This window comes from Rhinolophus sinicus, chromosome 14 (assembly GCF_057876585.1).
Source record: "Rhinolophus sinicus isolate RSI-liver-muscle chromosome 14, RSI-T2T, whole genome shotgun sequence".
NCBI lineage: Eukaryota > Metazoa > Chordata > Mammalia > Chiroptera > Rhinolophidae > Rhinolophus > Rhinolophus sinicus.
In genome coordinates this window covers 18,085,194-18,108,991 of record NC_142514.1, presented here as the reverse complement: position 1 = coordinate 18,108,991, position 23,798 = coordinate 18,085,194, and the positions used below count along the sequence as shown (strand labels likewise).

General features: G+C 44.4%; 1 protein-coding gene and 1 long non-coding RNA gene across 2 annotated transcripts; one reads left to right on the top strand and one right to left on the bottom strand.

Moving 5' to 3' along the window:
* Positions 1–516: 516 nt before the first annotated feature.
* LOC148755517 (uncharacterized) lies at positions 517–1,929 on the top strand. The gene is made up of 2 exons (XR_016018583.1): positions 517–1,165; positions 1,716–1,929. It is a non-coding gene; the product is annotated as an uncharacterized LOC148755517 (long non-coding RNA).
* A 17,105-nt stretch (positions 1,930–19,034) lies between these two features.
* HMGN2 (high mobility group nucleosomal binding domain 2) lies at positions 19,035–23,001 on the bottom strand. Its single transcript, XM_088790623.1, has 6 exons — positions 22,787–23,001; positions 21,712–21,756; positions 21,483–21,512; positions 21,067–21,117; positions 20,391–20,486; positions 19,035–19,891 (listed from the first exon to the last, which is right to left on the bottom strand). The coding sequence occupies exons 1-6, from the start codon at positions 22,799–22,801 to the stop codon at positions 19,856–19,858; spliced, it is 273 nt and encodes a 90-aa protein (XP_088646749.1). The 5' UTR covers positions 22,802–23,001; the 3' UTR covers positions 19,035–19,855.
* Positions 23,002–23,798: the final 797 nt, after the last annotated feature.

Here is a 23,798-nt window from a genome sequence, read left to right as displayed (position 1 = left end):
TTTAAGACGGGGGGAACAGGCAAGGAGGGTTTCCCAGGCCCGACAGAACAGGGCTTGGCAGAAAGAAAGGACTCCCAAGACTCTCCGCACCTCAGTCCTTCTATCACTGGGCAGCTTGAGCTTCAGCCAGCTACTCAGTTGAGAGGGAGAGGTTAGCCGCACCCCGTCTTCAGCTGTTAACCCCCCCCCCCAACCATGTCCTCTGTTGCAAAGACTGCAACAGAAAGGAGCCAGCCGCGGTTGCTCCCTTCTCCCTCCGCGGGGACCCTCTAATATCTCCGCTAAGGAGAGTAGTTTCCTGGAACCTCGATGAGGGCAGCGGAAAGAGAAGGCCATGGAGCCTGGAGATTTTTCTAGATGGGGTATGACCCCGGAGACTACCCCTTCCCCCAATCTTGTTGAAACTGAAGAAGAAAGAGGGCTCTGGAAGGACTTCAGGTTCTTGCGGGGGTTCTCAGGGTGGGGCCCGCCCTGCAGCGTGTAGAGGGAGGGAGCCGCTGAGTCCCCAAACACTTGGGGGACAAGCCTGAACAGTTCCTGGAATGTGGGGAAAATGAGCGCGAAGACACACTGGAGGCCCCTATCAGCCGTCTCTATAAAAGCCACCGCCTCCAGATCTGCCCCCAGATTAAGTCCCAGGATTTCCTGGCTGGTTCCAAGAACCCTGCCCGGAAAGTGGGCGGGGTTCCTGCTGCTTCCTTCCCTCCCCTCTCAGGCCCTACCCTCATTTGGGCCCCAAATCCCAGCACAACCCCAGGGAAAGCCCATTCGATCCCAGGTGTGGCCAGCCCCGTTTTCCTTAAGGGCCACCCCCGGGTGCCAGCCTCAGCCCCGGCAGACCTCTGCCCCGCCCCGCAAGCCTGAGCCTCCCCCCTCCCCATTTCCGCACAGCTCCTGCTCCCGGCACCCCGCGCGCGCCTCGCGTACCTCCTCGGTCCGCGGGATCCCAGACCCACCGCCCCGCCTCCTCTAGGGCCCCGCCCCGGCATGTGCTCGCGCGTGCTCCGTACGCCTCTCGGGGCCTGCAAGGTAACCCCCCTTGGGGGTGATCCCAGGCCCTATTCTGCCTGGATGATCCGCATTCGGACGGTAGCGTGGCGGCGTTCGGAGAAGCTCGGAGAAGATGCAGGCCCGAGGAGGAAGCAGAGGATGGAGAGAGCCCGAGGTCAGGGCAGTGAGAGCCGCAGAGCCCACGTTCACGTCCTTCCCTCTGGGCCGGCGCATTTTGGAGCGAGATGAGATGCTCGGTCTTGGCCCGACGGGCTCGGAGCCTGAGTCTGAGTAGGGGTCGGCCGGGTACCACCTGGCGCAATGCGCTGGACTAGCAGCGAGTCGGGGCGGCCCCAGGAGCGGTTTTTGGGGTGGAGGGTGTCATGTGAGCTAGGTACGTCCAACCTAGGATCGGGAATCTAGGGCCCAGTGGGAGATACTGAGGTGAGCTAAGGTCCAGCAGCTTTCTCGGCTTGATGCCGGTGACCTGTTCTGGGAGAGGTGGGGAGGACCCAACCCATGGAGCGCCGCCTCCCTAGCGCCTCCTAGGTGGCGCACGGGGCTCGGGTGTACATCGCCACCGTGTGGCCTGAAGGAGCAGCGCCTGCCTGGTACCCGGAGCTCCTCGGGGCTGGTGGGGGGTACCCTGTCCTGACAACCACGGAACACGCAGCTCTCGGGAAGACCCGCCTTCGAGACCCCACCCCTCCTTAACCTTGTACCAGGACTGGGATTGAGGTTGTCATAGCGATGACAGAGCGGTCGCCGGGCCGTCTCCTGGCTGCTGTGAATCCTGCACAGGACCTCGTGGGACTCCAGTGTGGACACCCAGCATTCGCCCCATCCCAAAGGCAGCAAGGCCTCTAACAACCAACCAGCTTTAAGCGCCTACTATGTGAAAGCCATGCAAAAATGAATAATTAAAATAAGTAGCTCATGTTTGTGGCTCCTCATTCTCGTGAAAATAACAGGTAACATTTAAGGAAGGCTTACTGTATGCTAGATACTTACTGAGTACTTTTAAATTCTCACCACAATCTGCTGAGGGTAGACGGTGTTATTATTCCTCTGTAACAGGAAATTGAGGTTCAAGTAATGTCCAAAATCACACAGCTAGCTAGCTAAGTATTGAATTTCTAAGCCTTGGCTTTTAATTTTTTTAAGTAGACTTTATGAGCAGAAGGTGCAGAGAATTTCCATATGCTCCCTGCCCTTGCACACTCACAGCCTGCCCCACTATCAACATTCCACACCAGAGCGGTGTATTTATTACAATTAATGAACCTACACTGACACATCGTTATCATCCAAAATCCAAACTTTACATTTGATAAGCCTTGGCTTATAACCACTGCCAACTTCCTGTCCTAACTTGAAGGTCACTTTCCTGAGGGGCCCAGTTGAATAACGGACTTTTGAGGATTGTGTAAAATTTCCAAAGGGGTAGGAAAGGGGAGTTGTATATACATACAAAGGCATGGAGGGATTTTCAAGGTACTTGGTGAGTTTGGCTTTAGCAGGAGGCCCCAAATTTTCGTCAATAAATTGAGTATCAACCTCATGAAATGTGTCCTAAATAATAATGGCCATGAAATTATGGGTTTAATATGCAAGTTTTATTTTTTGAATACCAGTTGAAATAAATAACTATTTTTAAAATATTTGGTCATATCCTGCTAAAGTCATCCCTAGAGCCCCCAGTGGTAGTCATGCCCCATTCTGGAAAATACTATCCTAGGGAATTACTGGAGGTGCCTTAGGGTGGTAGGATGAGGCCACTGTTTGTCGAGCCAGGGTCATCTATGTCCCAAGTAAGGGGCTTGCTGCTTTTCATAATTTTCTCTGACCCTGGGACCTACCAGCGTATCTGATCTTATCTTTCCTGGTTGGCAACACTTTGGTGGCTCCCTATTTTCTTCTGGATAAAAAGTAAATGTCTTAATATGGCCTACAAAATCCTTTGGGATCCTGGACTAGGCCCACTATGGCCCCATCAGGCTGGTGAAGAGAGAAAGAAGGGAGACAGGATCTCCTGGAGGAAGTGACATTGGAGCTGAAATCTAACCGATTTATGGGAAAGAACTAGGTGATGGTGGTGAAGAGCTTTTTCAGGTAGAAGGAACAGCATGGGCAAAGTTCCTGAGACAGGAAGGAACAATGTACCTGCGAGCACCTGAAAGACGCACGAGGAAGAGTCAGGGAGAGGAGTTTGCAGAGGCCGGATTCTGCCTGTAGTCATGGAGACCTCAGGAGCACTGCGATCTCCATGCTGTGCCTATGGGGAGCCATGCAGAGGTTCAAGTGGGCAGAAGACTTCTAGTCAATTACTTGAATAACAAAATACTTTTTGAGCACCTACTCCGTGGAGAGTGCTGGGGATTTTATAGTAACAAGACTCTCATGGCCCCTGCCATCAGGAAGCTTATAGTTTTCTTTTTTAAACAAAAGTTATACACATGGTTTAAAGAAATAACAAGTGTTATAAGGTTTTTCTGTGAAAACAGAAGATAGCCCACTACTGTCTTCCCCCATTTCCACTTTCCCAGAGACATTTTCATCTCTTTCAGCTGATTATATTTTACATTTATTTCCATTATCTCTAAATAGTATGCTTACTTTGCCACTTCTTGATGTGTCCGTTTTAAACACTAGCTCTTGATTTTCTATGGAAGATAGTTTTCAATCTCTTTTCCCATCACCTGTCACATGATACACACAATCCTCACCTCCCCAAACTGCCAACATAATTTTGATTAGTTCAGTAGTCATTGTTTATATTATTACATGTAAGCTATGATTATTTTTCCTTTCCCATACAAGCTTTTGTTTTCCCCAGAGTTAATCATTGTCCTGTTTTGTCACTTACTTAATTTTTATGTATTCCACTTTCCACCAGTTCTAAATCTCTTCTCAAGATGTTCGTACAAATCAGGTGTCTCAGGTTGGTGTCTCTAGAAGAAGATGAGATAGAGATGTTTATTCAGGATCAACGCCTGTGAAAGGAAGAGTGCGGAAGCAGAATTGGGCAGAGGGAGAAGTCCAACTGCAATGAGGCCTGGCCAAGCCTCCGCCCACCGGGCAGGGGGCTCTGGAGCAAGTATTGCCAGCCAGTCCTGAGCCCAGCTGAAATGACCAGGCCTGTATCCCCTGCCTGACTCAGTCACCCAGTGTGGGCTGCCCCAGGGGAGGATGTGATCTTGGGTGAGGAAGCCCTGCATGTGAGGCCAACCCTGAAGCAGCTGACAGCTGGAGATGGTTTGCTCTCCAAACTCCCGCCAACAAGCCTTTTCTTGAAGGGGGGCTCTGGGAGGCACAGCTCCGTGACTACCACGTCATTATCCTGTCAATTCCATCATCTTGAACAAACTTTTCTTGGAGTCTTCCGTCTGCTCCAGACTGGAGTGTTTGCTTTTTATATCTGGTGAATAAGTTATTCTGGGTGGGGAAAGATCCAGATTTGGTAGGGTTTGAAGTATGTACCATCTGGTGGCCCTTTAAAAAAATACAAAATTAGATATTATTTGGATTGATCAAAGAAATCACAAAATCAATAAGTTCCTGGAGCTTCAAATCCCTTGGAGACTCAAGACCTTTTCTTCTGAGATCTCATGAGGCAATCTAGGAGAAATGACTTCCAATTGGCTTCTCCTGCCCACCTAAAACTTTCTACAACCCCAAGCACTCACAGGGGCCATGGAAATGCAGGAACCTGAAGCTTAGGCTTTAGGAGCTTCTTGGTAAGCCCACCTCTGATCCTGGGGTCTTCACAATCATCCTAGGGATTCCCCTCGCTTAGCTCCTTTGTTGTGTTTCTCTGGAATTGCTTTTTTCTTGATTTATTCCATCCTTTTGGTGAAGCACCTACTCTAGTGTCTTAGGAAAGAGGGTGGGGGAGGTGACGTTTTTGAGACCTTGCATGTCTGCAAATGTCTTCATTCTACCTTCACCCTTAATTATTTGGCTGGGTACAGAATATCTGAAAAACCCTTAGAACAATGCCTGGCACAGGAAGTGCTATAAGAGTTTCGCTATCATTATAAAAAATTCTAGTTGGAGGTTACTTTCTTTCAATGTTCTTGAGAAGTCCAAAGTCATCTTGATTCCTGGTACTTTGTATGGAATCTCGATTCTGCTTTGGAAGCTGTAGGATCTCTTTGTTCTCCGGAGTTCTGACATTTCACGATGCTGCTCTTGGTACAGGTCAGTTTTCATCCATGGTGGTGAGTACCTGGAGAGATCTTTCAATATGGAAACATGTCCTTCAGTGCTGGGAATTCTCTTCAATTTTTAATTGATGACTTCTCTTTGTTTTTTATGTTTTCTCTTTCTGTAATTTTCTATTATTCAGATATTTAATGTCCAGGACCAGCCCTTTAATTTTATTTTTAAAATTGTTCTCTCCTCTTTCCATCTCTTTTTCTCTTTGTTTTACTTTCTGCGAGATTTCCTCGATATTTTTATCAATTAAAGAGCATTTCACCCTAAAGCAGCAGAATATACATTCTTTTCAAGTGCACATGGAACATTTTCCAAGATAGAACATGTTAGATCACAAAACAAGTCTCAATAAATTTAAGAAGATTAAAATCACATTAAGCGTCTTTTCTTACTACAGTGGCATGAAACTAGAAATCAATTACAAACACAGGAACAACCAAAAAAAAAAAAATCCAAAAAAAACCCCTGAAAAATACACAAACACATGAAGGCTAAATAACACGCTACTAAACAATGACTGGGTTAACAATGAGATCAAAGGGGAAATTAAAAGATATCTTGAGATAAAGGAAAATGAAAACATGACCCAAAATCTATGGGACACAGTGAAAGCAGTCCTGAGAGGGAAATTCATAGCAATACAGACCTACCCAAGAAACCAGAAAAATCTCAAACAATCTAACTTTACATCTAAGTGAACTGGAAAAACAAAACAAAGAAAAACAGCAAACAAAGCCCAAAGTGAGTACAAGGAAGGAAATAATAAAGATCAGAGTGGAAATAAATGAAATAGAGGCTAAAAAAAAAAAATCACAAAACATCAGTGATGCTGGTAGGATTGCAAACTGGTGTAGCCACTATGGAAAACAGTATGGAGTTGCCTCAAAAAATTAAAAATAGAACTACCTTATGACCCAGCAATTCTGCTCCTGGGTCTTTTTCCAAAAAAATCCAAAACTCTAATTGGAAAACATATATGCACCTCTATTTTCACTACAGTGCTATTCACAATAGCCACGATATGGAAACTGAAATGCCCATCAATAGATGATTGCATAAAGAAATTGTGGTACATATATACAATGGAGTATTACTTGGAGATATATATATATATATATATATATATATATATATATATATATATATTATATATATGAAATCTTACCATTTGTGACAATATGGATGGACCCAGAGAGTATTATGCTAAGGGACGTCTTAGCTGTAAGTCAGACTTAGAAAGACAAATACCATATGATCTCACTTATATATGGAGTCTAAAGAACAAAATAAACAAAACAGAAATAGCCTCATAGACACAGAGAACAAATTGACAGGTTACTAAATGGAAGGGTGGTGGGGGGCTGGGTAAGAAAGGTGAAGGTATTAAGAAGTACAAACTGGTAGTTACAAAATAGTCATGGGGATGTGAAATACAGTTTGGGGAATATAGTCAATAAGACTGTAAAACCAATGTATAGTGTCAGACGGATACTAGACTTATCAGGGGGATCACTTCATAAATTATATAACTGTTTAACCGCTATACTGTACACCTGAAACTAATATAAAATAATATTGAATGTTGACTATAATTTAAAAAAATGATCATGGGGATATATAGTACAGCATAGGGAATATAGTCAATAACATTGTAATAATTATGTACAGTGTCAGATGGGTAATAGACTTAATGGGGTTATCACTTTGTGGTATATAAATGTCTAATCACTATGTTGTTTTGTACATCTGAAACTAATAAAAAGAAAAAAGAAGTATAATGCAAGCCATATATACAATTTTAAGACTTTAGTCGCCAAGTTAAAAAAGTAAAAAGAAGCTGATGAAATTTTAATAATATATTTTAGCATAATATTATCCAAAATATCATTGCAACATGCAATAAAAGTTATTAATGAAATATGTTCCATCCTTCTTCTCCTTCTAAGTCTTTGAAATCCACTGTGTATTTCACACCTATAGCACATTTCAGCTATAATAGTCTTTTTTTTTTTTTTAAAGAACTGTTTTGCTTTTTAACCCCTTTCAGAAATCACCATAAATCTAACTGGACTCGGATCCCCATCCTGACTATCACTGCTGACACATAAAATAGTGTTTTTCATATCTCAAGTCCAAAATCATGTTATCTGTTGTAGACAATTTTAGTGGAACAGATTGCAAAGAACCCTAAAAATATTAATTCTGCTACATCTGACGTTGACAATATATTTTAAATTTTATAAGTTTCAGGTATACAACAACATTTTTAAATTATATGTTTCAGGTATAGAACATAATTTGACATCTGTAGACAATACAAAGTGATCACCCTCAAATGTCTAGTTACTATGCATCACCATACAATGGACCCACTTCACCTCTATCCCCCGACCACCTTCCCCTCTGGTAACCACCCATCTGTTTCCTGTATCTGTGAGTTACAACAATCATATCACAAGCAAACACAGTGAAACATAGTCCTATAAAAACACAAAGTTGTCTTTAACAACTATTTTAATGTTTAAATGTAATTAAAATGAAATAAAATGTAAAATTTAGTTCCTCAGTAGTACCGCCCACATGTCAAGGGCTCAGTAGCCGCATGTGGTTAGTGGCTATCAGATTGGACTGCACGTTGTGCCCGGCATGAGCTAAGCTCCGTTGTTACTGCTGGTCTGGAAGACGTCTGCTTTAGTTGAGTGAAACAAGCAAGTCGCTGAACGTTGTGTACAACATGGTTTCACTTGTGCAAAGACAAACCCCACCCCCAAACTATTTATATGTGTTAAATATGTAACCCGGATGTAAGCAGAAGCCTCCTTGCCTTATGAGAGCTTCGGATCCCAATCCATGAGAGCAGCAGAAAGAGATGAAATGTACAAGATGCCTGCTAAGGAGGGCGGGCTCAGAACAATGGAAGGCCTTTGTGTTAGCTCCATGAGGAGCTGGTGAGCTGAATTGCTTGGGTAAAGGAAGGAGGAGAATTTGAATTTCCTGAGTCAGGGAAGGACGGGTGAGGGACAAGATGGTGGAATAAATGGGGCAAAGGGGCAGGGAGCACCACTCATTGACAGGCGATTGCTGAAAGGGCTTTGAGCCTATCACAGAGATGATGCTTAAAAGTGTTTGCTGCATGGGGCATAATGTGAACCCTTTGTGAAGTGTACTTGTCTGTGTGCATGAGTTCTAGGGTAGAATCCAGAAAGGCCTGAGCTTCTCACTTGGGTCAGAGAAAAGAGATGGTGAGGGCAGAACCAAGCGCTGGAGACTGAGGAGACTGGGAGACCAGACACAGAAAGGTCTCCCTACCCCCCACACCTTTCTTGGGACTCAAAGAAATCTGGAGGTAACTTTCAACTTTCCATGGCTCATGGAGGTAGAGGTTTCAACCCATCTCAGCATCTCAGCTACATCTCAGAGTAAAGGGGCCTCAGAAGACATCTGTGTTTATAATATAAATGCCCAGAAAAAGCCTGAAAGTCTCCACACCCTTGGTGGAGGCTGCCTCTGGGAGGGCAGTGGTTTTGGAGAGGTGAAGTGGATTTTCCCGTTTGTTCTTTATGTCTGTGTTGCTTGAATTGTTTCAAAAAATGTTTTGATAGTGAGCAGGTAATTCTTTTATGTTTAGAAGAAAAAGAAAACATCCCCCTCTACCTCCTTCCCAGGCCTCCCAAGGAACACATGGCTAGTGTGGAAAATTTAGAATGTACAGGTAGGTAAGTAGGAATAAGAAACAAAAGTTACTGTTAACTTACTACTCAGCTCTTCTCAGTCATTGCTGAAACCCCGAGGAAATGCCTGGCCCCTGGGCTGGCCCTCTGTAGTGCAAGCCCTGATAGGGGCTCACGATTTTGCCCCAGCCCTAGATGAGCCAGAGATCAGAGTGGCCAAAAAGGTTGATTTACGGCCATGGGCTGTGAGGGGTCTTGGCCTCTGTGCCTGGAGTGCCCTGGTGGAAAATGGGGCCCTTGCTTTGGCATGGGGGTTCTGCAGGCCTTGGGTATATCTGGGCTCAATCTGGGGTCCGTACTGGGGACATGGGAGCCCCAACTGTGGCATTGAGGACACTGTCTTCTCATGGCATACAGTTTGGCCAACTTACTGTGAGCAAGTTAACCTTCAGTGTTCCTTTTTTGTAACGTGTTGTGAGGGTTGCATGAGATGTGTGTCATACATTTAGCACAAAGTGATCTTAATAAGAAGGAAAGCATTCTAAGAACTAGTCTTTGCTCAGTTAAACTCTCCAGCCCTGGTGAGGGAGGTGAGAGGAGATCAAGATTTTTTTCTGTTAAACGTAGGTCGTGGGAGATGGGGTCCCAAGGGCCAGTATTCTGTCTGGTAGGAGCAGAAAGAGAGAGTTACTGGAGACCCTGTCCTGGGGCAGTGGCACCAGAAAGAAAGCTGGACACTTCCATAGCTCAGTGGTAGAAAACGGTTGGTGGTGTGGCAGCAGTTGGCAGCTTTAAGGGCTGGGACATATCACTGGCACCAGACCAGTATGGAGGCAATTGTGGATTCTAGTCTCTATTCTGCCCTCATTGTGGCTACTGGGGACTCAGAAGAGTGTGGAGATTTCTAACGCAGCCTTTAGGCTCAGACCACCCAAGTTCAAGGTTTAGTCACTTACCAACTATGTGATTTGGGGCAAGTTACTTAACTCTGCTGGTGCCTCAATTCTCCCATCTGTAAAATGGGAACCATGATGTTACTAGGTTGCTGTGAAAATTAAGTAATTCAAATAAAGCATTCAGAAGAGTACCGGGCTTCTAGTGAGGGCTCAGGAAGGATGCGAGTTGTTGCTATTTCCTGTCTGCAGCATGAGAGTAGCAGGTGATCCTTGGGGTTCTTTCTGTTTTAAAAGTCATCGGCTATCAAACCCAAACTTTTTAGAAGGCAATTTAACCCCAGTTCTTCCTTTTCAGTTCTCCTGCAGCCCTGAATAGTAACAAAGCTCTTGAATAACTAAGAAAAACATTCTCTGCCCACTGCATATTTGTGGGAAATGAAGGGGATGTGTCGCTATGGCCAGTCAATAACGCTTCAACCTTCCAGTCCAGGCTCTGATAGTTTCCATTCACATTTTCAAGCCCAACTCGTCCATTCACACAACAAATGCTCTTAGCCAGTTTGCAGAATAGTTGTGGTCCATAGGGTAGGCCGTGGAGCCAGGTTGGCCTCGGCTGGACTCCTGGCTACGCCACTACAGCATATAACCTCAGAAGGCCTCAACCTCTCCAAGACCCAGTTTCTCCACTCATAAAGTGTAAAGCTTCCTACTTGTCAAGGTAGTGCGAGGATAAAATGAAAATCTATTGCATCAGTACTGTCTTCAGTTGCAAGTAGCAGATTATCTGACAAAAACAATAAAGGTATTTCATTGTATCATGTGTTTGTAGTTGGGTAGCTCTGAAGTTGGCTCAGCAGCTCAGTGCTATCTCAGGCTCCCTTTCTGCTCTGCCATCCTTGGCCTTATGGTCACAAGGTGATTGCTGCAGCTCCAAGCTTCCCATCTTCATACACAACCACCCAAGCAGGAAGTAAGTGGGGAGAGAACAAGTTTTTCTCTAGAAACTCTTTCCCTCAAGAAATCTCAAACTTGAGCAGGTACAAGAATTACCTGAACAGTTTCTGAAATCTTGAGTCCTGGGCCTTCTCCAGAGATTGACTCTGTGGGTCTGGGACAGGGCTCAAGAACTGTATTGCTGGGCTGGCCCGGTGGCTCAGGCGGTTGGAGCTCCATTCTCCTAACGCCGAAGGCTGCCGGTTCGATTCCCACATGGGCCAGTGGGCTCTCAACTATAAGGTTGCCGGTTCCACTCCTCAACTCCCGCAAGGGATGGTGGGCTGCACCCCCTGCAACTAACGATGACAACTGGACCTGGAGCTGAACTGTGCCCTCCACAACTAAGACTGAAAGGACAACAACTTGACTTGGAAAAAAGTCCTGGAAGTACACACTGTTCCCCAATAAAGTCCTGTTCCTCCCCCCCACACACACACATACACAAATGAACTGTATTGCTACCAAGTTCACAGATATGCTGAGGCATTGGCCCCACAGAAAATTAGTGGTGGTTGGACTGGGGTTGTGCCTTACCCTGGTGTTAACTTTGGTCCTTGAGAAGGACAAGGCTGCGGAAAGGATTAAAACGCTGGTACTTTATTTGGGAGATGCAAGCCCAGGGTGATGAGGGTGAGGAAGAAGGGAAGACGCAAAGCAATGAGATGCGATGCATCATGTACAGGCTACTGGTTCCCAAAAAGCTAACAGTGTTATTTAGCAAGTGTATTTAGTTGGCACAAGAGACTTTTCTGGAAGGGCTGAAAGGAGGAGCCTTGGGGAGAAGGAGGAGGCAATTATCAGCTCAGCTCCCTTCCTTTCCATCTCCTGTTTCCTATTTTTCAACATTTACCTCTGGGGAACTAACATCTCCACAGACCTGAACCATATCAACCAGCCTTTTAGGAAGCCAGATCTCATGGCCCTAGGCGCAGCTTTTCATCTTGAGTCTGAAGTGAAGGAGTGACTTGGTACAGGTGGGTCCAAACGAGGGCTCTTGAAGAGGTAGCTGAGCAATCTAAAAGGGAACTCAGCGCTTGTGTCCACTGCAGGTGGTACCGTGTAAATGATGTAACGAGTTGGGTCTAAAACAGATTTTAAAAACTGAGCCAATGGGATTTATTGATGAAGTGATTACGGACTGTGAGGGAGAGGTAGAAATTAAGGTTTTGGTGGATGATGGTGCCATTTACTTAGGTGGGGAAAGCTTGAGGGGAAGTCAGGAAAATTAATCAATTTTTGGCCATGTTAGATTGGTGAAGTCTATTAATTTGTATGCGGGCATTTCCCCGCCAAATCGCGTCGTAACGTGGGGCTTTTTTGACATTTTCTCGCCAAAATTAGACTTTCCGTAAAATATTCATATCTTTCGATCTATTTGATATTTTTTCTATGAAACTTTCAGTGTTTTAGTTTAAAAAGAGGTCTCTATTTATTTACTTTGCAAAATTTTTGCCGGTTCCAACTAGAGGCGATATGACGAGTTTACTCGTTTCCCACAATGTTAAGTGCTCTACATCTGGACCTGAGGGGAGACGTTCTGTCTGGAGATAAGAATTTGAGTCGTCGTCATATAGAAGGTATTTAAAGTCAGAATACTGGTTATGTTTTAAGTCAGAATACCTAAGAGGTTAGTTGAGAAGGGGGATGAGGCAGAAACTTTGACTCTGGCAAGATAAATACCTTTGGTGGCCTGTTTACTAGGTGGTGGGGTCAAAGCCTCCTTGTTGGAGTGAGTTAGGAGAGTGGGGGGGGGGAGAGGGAGTGGTGATGGAGCATACAGACTTAAGGAGTTTTGCTGTAAAGGGCAGCAGAGAAATGGCGTGATGGTTCAAGAGGGCCAAGGAAGGATGCTTTTAAGGCATGGTGTGTTTGCAGCAAGAGGATCAAATAAAGAAGTGGACAATGCAGAGAAAGGGGTCATGTGCACAGGTTTAGTCTTAGAGGAGCTGAGAGGGATGGATCCGGATCACAGGTCGAAAGCTTGGACTTGGAGACGAGGGGTTCCCCCAGAATGGTAGGAGGGGATGTGGAACGTGTACACTACACTGCAGGTAGGTAGAGGAGGTGGTGGGAAGGCGAGGTATATAACCATGAAGTTTGAGGGGAAGTCATCAAAGAGGGTGGTGGAGATGGAAAATGGAATGAAGATGTGAACTAGGTTAACCGGGAGTAAAGGTGAGTATCTTAGGGAAAAGTAACAGTAGTTCTGCAGTGTTGAGGGCCCATCTGAAACGCGGTCATAACTATGAAGTGAATCAGCTTAGCACAGTGGTGTGTGTGCTCGGCAATGTTCAGCTGTTTGGGTACAGGTGCTGGCTAAGTGCCGGGTAAGAGTGATGGAGAGAGAGGGAGCGGAGTGTGGTTCTAGTGCTGGACAATGGAATTTAAGGTAAGAAGGGAAGAGGCTACGGCTATCATATAAAGGCAGTAATTTAACATTAACCATTGAACAAAAACACACACCTTTCTAAATACCAAATAGCTAAAAAAAAAAAAAAAAAGAGAGAGAAAAAAATAGACTACATAAGGACTATATATAAAAGACTTGGAATACATGTAAACATAAAACAATACGATGAAATCAGGCCAAACAGATTCATCATTTTATGCTGTTGTAAAAGGATTGAGGAATCTCTATGATAAATTTCCAGAATATATTAAGTAAATAAGCAAGGTGGCGAAAAGTATGGTATACTATTTTTATATAACAAAGGGAGAATATAACATATTTATCTGTTTAAATTTTTTAAAATGAAAAGATTAAATAAAAAAGGTCACTAACTGGGAAGAGAGGGAATAAGGCAAAGGACAGGAATAGAAACTAGACTTCTCTGAATAGATCTTGTTTTGTAGATTAAACTTGGAACTATATAAATATTTTACATAATTAACCAAGAAATTCTTAAAAATGGAAAAATACAAGATTGACATAAACGTGTATCCAGTTAGTAGTAAACCAGAGAGAAGCCATACTAAGTTTAAATCAGAGTAAATTGATCGTACACACCTAGCAGCAAATACTCCCAAGAACAAAAAGAAATGCAAACAAAACCTTAACCTGCCTTTGTTATTCTGATACTGTTGTGTAATATGGTTGAAAACAATTGAATACTTGTGATATTCAATTTTATATTCAGTGTTGGGATTGTTTGAGAAAAAATATACAGATGTGAGACAGAAGAATTAAGAAGTCTCCGAAGTCTTGAATTTGAATATAAAGTTAGCAATGTTTTATCTTAAAAAAGATGTTTTACCTTCGAAAGAAAACATCCCTGCGCACCAAAAAGGCCTAGAAACAAAGACGGACACCGCAGGGCATTCTAGAGCCTAGAGTTTGGACTTGCAATGCCATTCACCACTAAAAGGAACCGGATTTTTGTTTTTTCCTAGAAATAACTGACGCGAGGTATGTGTGGAGCAGGAAATGTACAAGGTAAGTCTGGCACATCCTATCATACTAGATAGCAAGGAAGTTACCAAATACTAGTAGTAACTATCAAAAGGGTTATAGCAAAAGGACTCAGGAGCCAACATGAAGAGGTCTCCACTGGACAAAAATAAGGACAATTTGAGCATCACCAAATTTAATAACTGCGACAAACTGAAACATGTAAAATATGTTTAATTCAGTGATCATGATACTACAAACACGAAAATACCACCCAGTGGTCACTTTTGGAGGATGCTAGTAAACCAACTCATTTTGAAAACTGGCAAAAGATTTGGGCATTAATCTTTTTTCCAATATAAATTGTAACTTTGGATAACCAAATAGCAGATGAGTTTAAGTTCCTCTTTAGAGCGTTATTTCACGTATTATATAAAGAAGACATGGTAGAATTAGAATACCACCATTTTGCCACCTTTGATGAATTAACGGATCTAGGCATTGAGCTTCAATGGCTGCGACATCTAAACGGACAACCAGACATGACGTATGTCCTGATGAAAGCACACACTGTAAGATTTTGCCACTAAATCTGAATCCAAAGACACCTCTAGATCTGTTCTTATTTAACAGAAACCACAAAGGATAAAGAAACCTGTTCAATGACACCAGAGATGTAACAGCAAAATCCAGAAGGGGAAAGAGATGAAGAAGCTGTCGGCGCAGATTCCAAAACACATGCCAACCATTTGCATTTTTTAGACCTGATTGGATTCTCAAATAAATTACTTAAAAATTGCACTTAGACAATTAAACTTGATAACATGAGTATTTCATAATACTAAGGAATCAATGTTATTTTTTTGGTATGCTAATGTGACCATGTTTTTTAAAAAATACACATACAGAGTGTCAAAAAAACCATATACACATTTTAAGGAAAAAACTGTTCAAATTACGCTGATGGTAACCACTCTTGAGCACCTCCTATAATTGCAGAAGCGTGACTTTTCATCTTTTGTTATTGGCATATATTATTACAATTGTAATAGTTTTCCTTTCTTAAAATGTGCATAATTTTTTTTGGTACCGTGTATATACTGCAATATTTATGGCTGGAATATGATGTCCAGCTATGGTAAGGGGCAGAAGACAGCGGTGAAAACAAGGACGGCCACTTGATAACTGCTGAGGCTTTGTGATAGGTACATGGAAGTTCATTACATTCCACTTGCACATACTTGACATTTTCCATGACAAAAAAATTAAAAAAACTTCTTTCCCAAAGTCACGTCACCATGACTTAGGCACTCACTAGAAATGTGTGATGATGATGAGGGAGGTATTTGGGGTAACTTTCAGGTTTGAGGGTTGGAATGGGTGGTGGTGCTCTTTACAAGATCTAGGAAAACGAGGTGGATTCATGAACAAGAGGAGTTCCATTTTGGTCATGCTGAATTCAGGTGCCTGTGGTACGTCAAGATGGGGGTGCACAGGTTGGTGGAAATACTGGGCTCAAGAGATGTGGGCAGGAGATGAAAATGCATCACTGGGTGACATCACAGGGAGAAACCGTAGCCTAAGGGATCTCAAAGGGGTTGGAATGGTCATTGAGCCAAGAACTAGACAAATGGTGTCTTAGAAACTGGAGGGCCCAGAAAGAGGTCTAGAACAGTTTCATAAAGAGAGAATGCCTGGACTCCTACCTCACACCATATACCAAATTTAACTCAAAATGCTTCAAGACCTAAATTTAAGAGCTAACGTTATTTAAAACTCTTAAAGACACACATGCAAATCTTTATGACCCTGAGCTAGACAATGGATTTAGATGATACCAAAGCACAAGCAGCCAAAAATTAAATAAATTGCACTTCATCAAAATTAAACTTCTGTGCATCAAAGGATACTGTAAGTGAAGAAAACCCACAGGATGGGAGAAAATATTTGCAAATCGTATTATCGCATAAGAATCTAGTATTCAGAATAAAGAACTCCTAGATAAACCAATTTAAAAATGGGCAAAGGTTTTAACACAGTTCTCAAAAACTATATATAAAAATGGCCAATAAGCAATGAAAAGATACTCAACATCCTGGTCATCAGAGAAGTGCAAATCAATACCGCAATGAAGTATCACTGCTTACCCACTATGACTGTAATAAAAGAAACAGAAAAACATATCTCAATGAGGACATGGAGAAACTGGAACTCTCACACATTGCTGGTGGGAATGTAAAATGGTGGTTACTCTGCAAAGTTGGCAGTTCCTCAAAACTTAAACATAGATATCATGACCCAGCAATTCCACTAAGAACTGAAAATGTCCACACAAAAATTATACATAACTCATTCCTAATAGCCCACAAGTAGCAACGACCGAAATGTCCATCAAATGATCCATGAATAAAATATGGTATATCCATTATGGTAATGAAATACACGCTATGACATGGATGAACCCTGAAAACATTGTGCTGAAGTGAGTCATAAGGCTACATATTGATTCCACTTACATGAAATGTCCAAGAAAAGGCCAAGCTATACAGAGAGACTAGTAGTTGCCTAGGGCTGGAAGGAGGAACTTGAGAGGGACTATTAAGTATGGGGTGTTTTTGGAGTGAAGATACCCTGGAATTAGTGGTGATTGCTGCACAACCTTGTGAACATACTAAAAAACCACAAAACCGTATGCTTTAAAATGGTGAATTTTATGGTATGCAAATTATAGCTCAATTTTAAGAAACGTGGGGGCTTATGCTCAGGAGTGTCAACTGCAGCAGTTAAGCCAAGCGAGGTGAGGCCTGGAGAGACCCCAGGATCCAGGTACAGTTAAGATCATCCACTTGACAGCACGTTTCCTCTTCAGTCATCTCCAGTAATCCTGGCTGAATTCTAAAGATTCGGTGGTTCCATCCCTCCTGCCACGATTGGTTTAGGAATGGACAGGTGACCCAGTTCTGCCCAATGAAAGTAGGCTGCTAAGGGGCTTCTAGGAAATAATTAAGGAGAAAAAAAATGAAATAGGTCTTCTGCCTCTGGACATGTGTATCACGTTGAAGCCTGAAGCAGCTGACTTGGTGAGATGGTTCGACGTGCTGAGCAGCCCATCAAGTTGTAAACACCTGGATCCTTAGAACCACTGCACCTCAGGACTTCAGGTAGTAAGTCCTCCTGCTGTTTAAGCCATTTATGTTTTTAAGAGCTCAAAGTATCAATGTAGGTTAATGGTGACTCTTCCTGAGATGGGTTAGAAGAATGGGTTTGAGACAGGGCCGGGGGAAGGGGATCCATTTTGTATCTTACTATGACCAGACTTAGTTAAAATCAGGACTGGCACTGAGCACGCTATTCTGATGTCTGAAACGTCTTTACCATGTTTTTACATCTGGTTGCTTGGTTTTTAAGCCCAGGTACTATCAGTCAAATTAGTAAACGTTTTCCAGGAAGGAAAAAAATTGAAGCTCACCCTACCCATCCTCATTTCTAGGTAACAAAAAAAGTTACTACTGAGTTTAACCTTAGCCAGTCACTTAACATCTGAGACTGTTTCTTAATTATAACACGAGGATAACACATAGGACTGACCCCCCACATTAAAGGAGCATGCGACAGAGCTCCAGGCATAGCCCACAGCTCAACACATTTTACTGACTCTGAACTCACATGAATATTGATAAAGTAACCCCAACTGTGACTTTCTCAAATTCTGCAACTCTGCTCAAATCCCAAACTGCTGTTCCCCTACTCTAGTGGTGCCCACTCTGGAAGATGACACCTCCCCCAAATAAAAATCAAGAATTTACAACCTACAACTATTTCATCAATAATGAAGGCAAATGGCTGGAAATTGCCTAAGTGGACCAATTATACTTGATCCAAAAGGTACCCCCCAAAAGAAGTGTAAATCAGAAATTATTTTTGACTAAAGTCGGGGATTTCAATCCTGACTTTGCTACTCATTAGATGTCCACATAACTGCTACTCTTTAGATGTACACATAACCTTGACCACGTTTCTCCATCTGAGTCTGTTTCTTCATCCATAAAAATGGTGTTAACACCTGCATTACACAATTGTCCCAAGACTGAAAAAAATCAGACATAATGCAGAAATTTTACCAAGAAAGAGCTTAACTGTTATGACAGCTCTACCTTTCTGACTAAGGGGATAAACAAAGCAATGTAAGGTGTTTTTTTGGGAGTCTCCAATTTACTTTATTTCCCTCAAATAGAGGTGACTTGTGAAATTCAAATTGCATCAATTTATTACAAGTTCTATTTCCTAACAGATAACTTCTTGCTATTCCCCTAGAGAAAAGGTGGTCGCTGCAGGGTCTTCAATCTAAAGCAATCAGAAGTCTCCATTAATGGCTTTGTTTTTGGAGCAAGCGCAATTCACCAGCAAGGACAAGAACTTAACTTACAGAAGACTTGCAGGTCTGCTTAAGAGCAGAGTGTCATCTGCCTCACCTTATAGCCAATTGTATATAGACACAGAAGCACTTTCTCTCCTGACACAAGGACTGTAATTCAATCAATTCATTTGCTAATTCTACAGAAGTTTTAAATGTGAACCTGAGAGGCTCTTTTGCCGTTAGCTACCAGGCCAAAACCTCAGAGCTACCAAAAATCTGCATTAAAAAGTCCACTGCAGATAATGCTGCACAACCAAGTACAGAAACCACTTCTCTGCTCCGAGCCTCTCACCACTCATCTACTTACTCCTGGGCTCTTTCCCAACTTCACCTAGCACTGTGTTCTGTTAAGACTAACTGTACACAGAACCTGTACACCTCAAAACAGAATGCATCCTGTCCCTAGAGACGTGGAGAAACTAGGCTCCCCCACTTCTGGGAAAAGATGAGAGGCAGCATTCCAAGCCAAACTGTATCCAGCTTTATTAAAGATACTTTTCATAAACAACCATGGTATTTCAGGCAGGACATGGGCAGACAATCGTTAACAGTATACAACAACTTTCACACTCCCTTCTTCAATGGACTACCAAAATCAGAAAGCCACTATAAAAACCCAATGAAGTCTTCATTTGATGCTCTGAACAGGTAAAGTTTAGAGTGAGGGCTGACATTTCACATTAAGCATGTTGTTTAACAACTTTTCACAAGCCGACCCTGACTTTCAGGAAATGAAATGAAAATGGCAGAATTATCAATCTGTAGGTCCACAATCTAAAAATGGAACTGCTGCTCTTTTGAGGGATGCCATCTCAATGGTGACACTGGAAAGTCCAGATTGCCTGACATACTCATAACCAATTTTTCTGGGTCAGGTCCCAACAGGTCTCTGGGTCTAAAGAAGTCTATGCTTAAAGTGGAGAGGAAGAGGGAGATAAGTACATAAAAATGAATTTGAGTTTTTCCACACAAGGTGTTTGTGCCAAGGTGGATAATGTGTGTCAACATCAAGGGATCCCTCCTCCTAAGAACCAAGAGGCGGTCTCTCAAAACTAGAAGGGAAAGGTGTTTTTCCCCATGTCAATCCAGCTTTGGAGACATTCTATTAGTAATATATGTCCTTCCCCAAAAAACAACAATGAAGTGTTCTGTGTGCTAACAACATAGCTTAAAAAAAAAAAGTAAAACAAAATTCTGCATTTTTATAAAACTTGATAAAAAATAGTATTTCAAACTGTACAGTCACCAGAAGTACACAGTTATCAAAAATGCACACACTTCACTTGGCATCTCCAGCACCTTCAGCTTTCTGTGCCTGAAAGAAAAAGAGACAGATTAATAATATGATGTGTCGATTTTGAAACTATCTTTGTTCATATTCCATCTATAATACAACTTTGTTCCCAGGCCAAAGTTCAGGTTTTAGGTACTTTGACACTGAGACCCAGCACTTCATTTGAGAATAGCTTTGTAAGTAACTTTGATAAATCACTTCCCCCCCGGGGACTGTATTGTAAAATCGGGGAAGGGGACCATCAGCATTAGATCTGAGATTATTCCCAGCTTGACAATTCTACCGTGTAGCATAAACATGGCACCTAACAAGACGAAGACCACCACCACAGTGCCCTTTATCGGATGGCAGAGACCTCAAGAATCCAGGGTTTAAGCTAATAGGAAAACCACACACAAACTCTGGACTGAAAGACACACTTAAGAGTGTGCCTTCCTGTGGATGCAGGAAAAAGACTAAGATCTGTTGGGATCAGTAAGTGATGAAATGAGCACTCTTCACAAAAAGACAGCAGTTGTACCTGGTCTGTTTTGGCATCTCCATTTTCTGCAGGGTTATTCCCATCCTTGCCAGCATCAGCTTTCCCCTTTTTCCCTTTGGGTACCTTCTCTCCCTTCTAAAAGAGGGGAGGAAAAAAAAAGAGCTGTTTTTCCTAACCTCCTATCATGAGGATATGGTCTACAAAGTTCTGCACAAGGTAAGATGATTTATCAAAAGATAAAACACAAACTATAAACCCTACCCCACTGATAAAACAACTGATCAAAACTAGGCCAAACTATCTATAATTCTATGGTTAGTATGCAAAATTTTTATCTGAGCGTGAACTGGAGAATAAGACAGCTTAAAGCATGGGTGTCTGATACCCAAGTGCAGTTTTCTGTAAACGGATGATACATTCTTGATCAAGAAATCAATATACTAGTCTCAGGTATAAGGCAAGCTTCAAAACAATTTAGAATACCTACTAATGGAGTCACCATTATGCTGAAAATACTACTAATGGATAGTCCTCATTCTGTGAAAATGACCAATTAGAACGTCATTAGAAAGCCCAGTACTATTGACTTTGTCATATCTCAACTTTGCGCCAATAGATGAAGTTGCTATATAGCAGGTCTCCTGTCAGCAACACTGGACAGTGCTCAGCCTAATGTGCTTCCTAGAAACACTGTAAGTCTCCCAGTCACACTCACCTTTGCAGGGGCCTTTTTAGGCTTGGGCTCTGGCTTTGGAGGAGCAGGTTTCTTTCATTTGGGGAGAGAGAAGAAGAGAACATTGGTATACGGACCAAAGAAAACCCACAAACCAAACCACAGTACCACTGGCATATAAGTTTTCCCTACTTCGTAAAGATTTGGCGGCTGACTTCTCACAGAATTTTCTATCTTCAGAAACCCACTCAAGAAACACTAAGCACTCTGAAGTATTCCACTTTGGTTACAAGTCATCAGAATTTCAGAAACAGCAAATCTCAAATGGTTGCGAGTCCACAGTGGAGTGGCTCAATAAAACCAGTCACTGACCATCATTCAAGGGAAGCAGAGGGGATTGTTTTTCAATGCCTCTGTTTCAGGGATAAAAGTGAAAATTTAAAAGCAGACACACTTACAGCAGATAACCTTGCGGATCTTCTCTGTGGCTATTTAAAAAAGAGAGAGAAAGTTAAAAATAGGATAGTTGAACACTTAACAAAACCCAAAGTTTTGGTGCCAATCTGTTCTAGGCTATAGGAAGCGAAGAGCTTACTCAGGCAAATTCAGGACTAAGAGTATGGTTAATTACCACCAAAGGAGCCCAAGGCTTCGTAAAACTCCAAAAAAATAATAAACAAGACTTACTTCGTCCTTCACCTTGGCTTTATCTCCTTTAGCATCCCCTTCAGCCTATTTAAAAAAACAAACAAACAAAACTAAGAACTCTGAAGCTTCCGAGACAATATTTAACGATACACTAAGCTTAACAGAGTCCTAAGGGAGAAAAACTGAAAGGAAATCTTGCACACAACTCTAGGACACACAAATCGTCAGTATTTAGCATCCCCAGCACCTATGCAAATACCAGAAATGCTTAAAAAGCTGTGGGAGTGCTCATTTGTGTAAGCTTGACGTCCGATCTAGCTCAAAGCGCACAGGGAGGGCGGGATGTCTGAGCCCCAGCCCGCCGGGCGTGTTCGCAGAGCGGTCCCGGGAAGCGCGCGCTAAGCTGGGGTGAAGAGCGCGGAGCAGCGCAGCTAGCAACCGCGCCGCGGAGACAGGCAGAAGCAGAAGCAACAGCTGCAGCTGGTGCAAACAAACCCCTCTGGAGGCGGGGCCCGAGCGCCGTTACCATGGCAGCCGTCGAGGGCGGGAGACTGGAGGCGCGCGCAGCCCGGGGAACCCGTGGGCGACAGCGGCGCGCACCAGCGCAAGTCTTGTGCGCCGAGGCCGCGGGTTGAGGCGGGTCTACAACGCGAAGCCCCGCCCTAAGGGAAACGGGCCCCGCCCCCTCACGGCGGCAGTTTTTTGGCGGCAGCGCGTTTCCCCGCCCGCCAACCCCAAGCACCGCCTTCCCGCCCTTTCGGGTTTGAATTGCCCGCCCGCAGGGAGGGGAAGGATGGGGGGGCCTGCCGATGGGGGAGGGGGCGCGGGGCGGGCACGTCGAGCCCGAGGGGAGCAGGATAAACAGCCACCAACATGGCTCCTCCCGCCGCGGCCGCCGCTCCTCCAATATGGCCTCTGGCGCCCGCGGGCAGCCGAGCAGCGCAGTGTTAGCCCGAGGCCGCCTGACACTGTCTCGAGTTCCTGCGCCGGGCGGCTAAACCCGCTCCAGCCCGGCGCCGATTCTCGCGCCCCAGAGCCTGGGAAGCGGCGGCGGCAGCAGTGGTGGTGTCAGCGGTAGTGGCGGCCCAGCGCCTGGGGCCCTCGCGCCACGTACCTTTCTCTTGGGCATGATGGCGACGGCGGCGGAACGTAGACGCTGGACGCGGGGATGCAGCGGCGCGCGAGCTTTAGTCGGTCCGGGGGTCGTTCTCACCTCTTCTTCACACTGCTCGGGCTCCGGGGGGTTTATAAAGTTTTTATAGCGCTGGGAGCCCCGGACCGGTTAGAACCGGATTTCACCTCCCGCCGCCGCTCATTGGCCCAGCTGGGGTCACGTGGGCGGGGTTTAAACTCACCTCCTCTGGAGTGAGGAGGGGGGTATTGGGGGAAGGCGCGCGAGAAGGCGGCGCGCCTGTGGGGGGTGGGGGCCCCGCGGGGGAGGCGTGCGTCTTAGGCAATAAATGGGGTGGGGGGGCGTTGCAAGTCGGCGGGCTCTGGGTTTCGGCTACCACCGAGAGCCGGCTTTTGCAAACTACCAACTTCCTTCCACCTTATGCAACCGAGCTGCCCACTTCTCCAAGCAGTGCGACACTTAGGGCCCATCGTGGCCGCTTTCCTTCCTGTTCCCGCTGGGGGCCCCAGAAGAAGGGTTTGCAAGGCCTGGCCGTACCGCCCTTCTCGGCCGGAGGCGGGAGAAAGCGCGCTCTTGGAGGCATAGGCTGCAGTTCCCAGAGCCAAGGCTGACGCTGAAGTGGGAGAGCGGGGAAGCCAGCTTGGCGCAGCCGGACGTGCATCGTTCCAAGCTGCCACTCAGAGGAAGCTTTTCGTGCACCTCACCTGGAATGCGGTCCACTCGAGGTGGAGTGCGGGTTCGAGGGGGAGACTTTAACGCAGAGGTTACTTTCGGGTGCAGTGGGGCAGGTAGGAGCTGTCCTTTCAGCACCCGTTGTTGCTCCGCTGCCTCCCCAAATGTCAACGAAGCCCCCCGCCAAAGCCTGTAGGGTGGCTCCCTGAGGTCCCTGTATTCCCAGACTTCAGGACCCTGCCAGAGAATGATGGAGAGCGGCTACCAAGAAGGCCTACCAGCACTCCCCTCCCCCTACGCTCCACACGCTTCGGAGACATCA

Bases quoted from the DNA above. Each gene is read 5' to 3' on its own strand.
- HMGN2 (XM_088790623.1), bottom strand. The intron at 21,118-21,482 runs GTAAGTGTGTCT...CCCAAATGAAAG, and splicing joins GATCCGCAAGGTTATCTGCT to AAACCTGCTCCTCCAAAGCC. The intron at 19,892-20,390 runs GTACAACTGCTG...TTTTTCTTTCAG, and splicing joins GAGATGCCAAAACAGACCAG to GCACAGAAAGCTGAAGGTGC.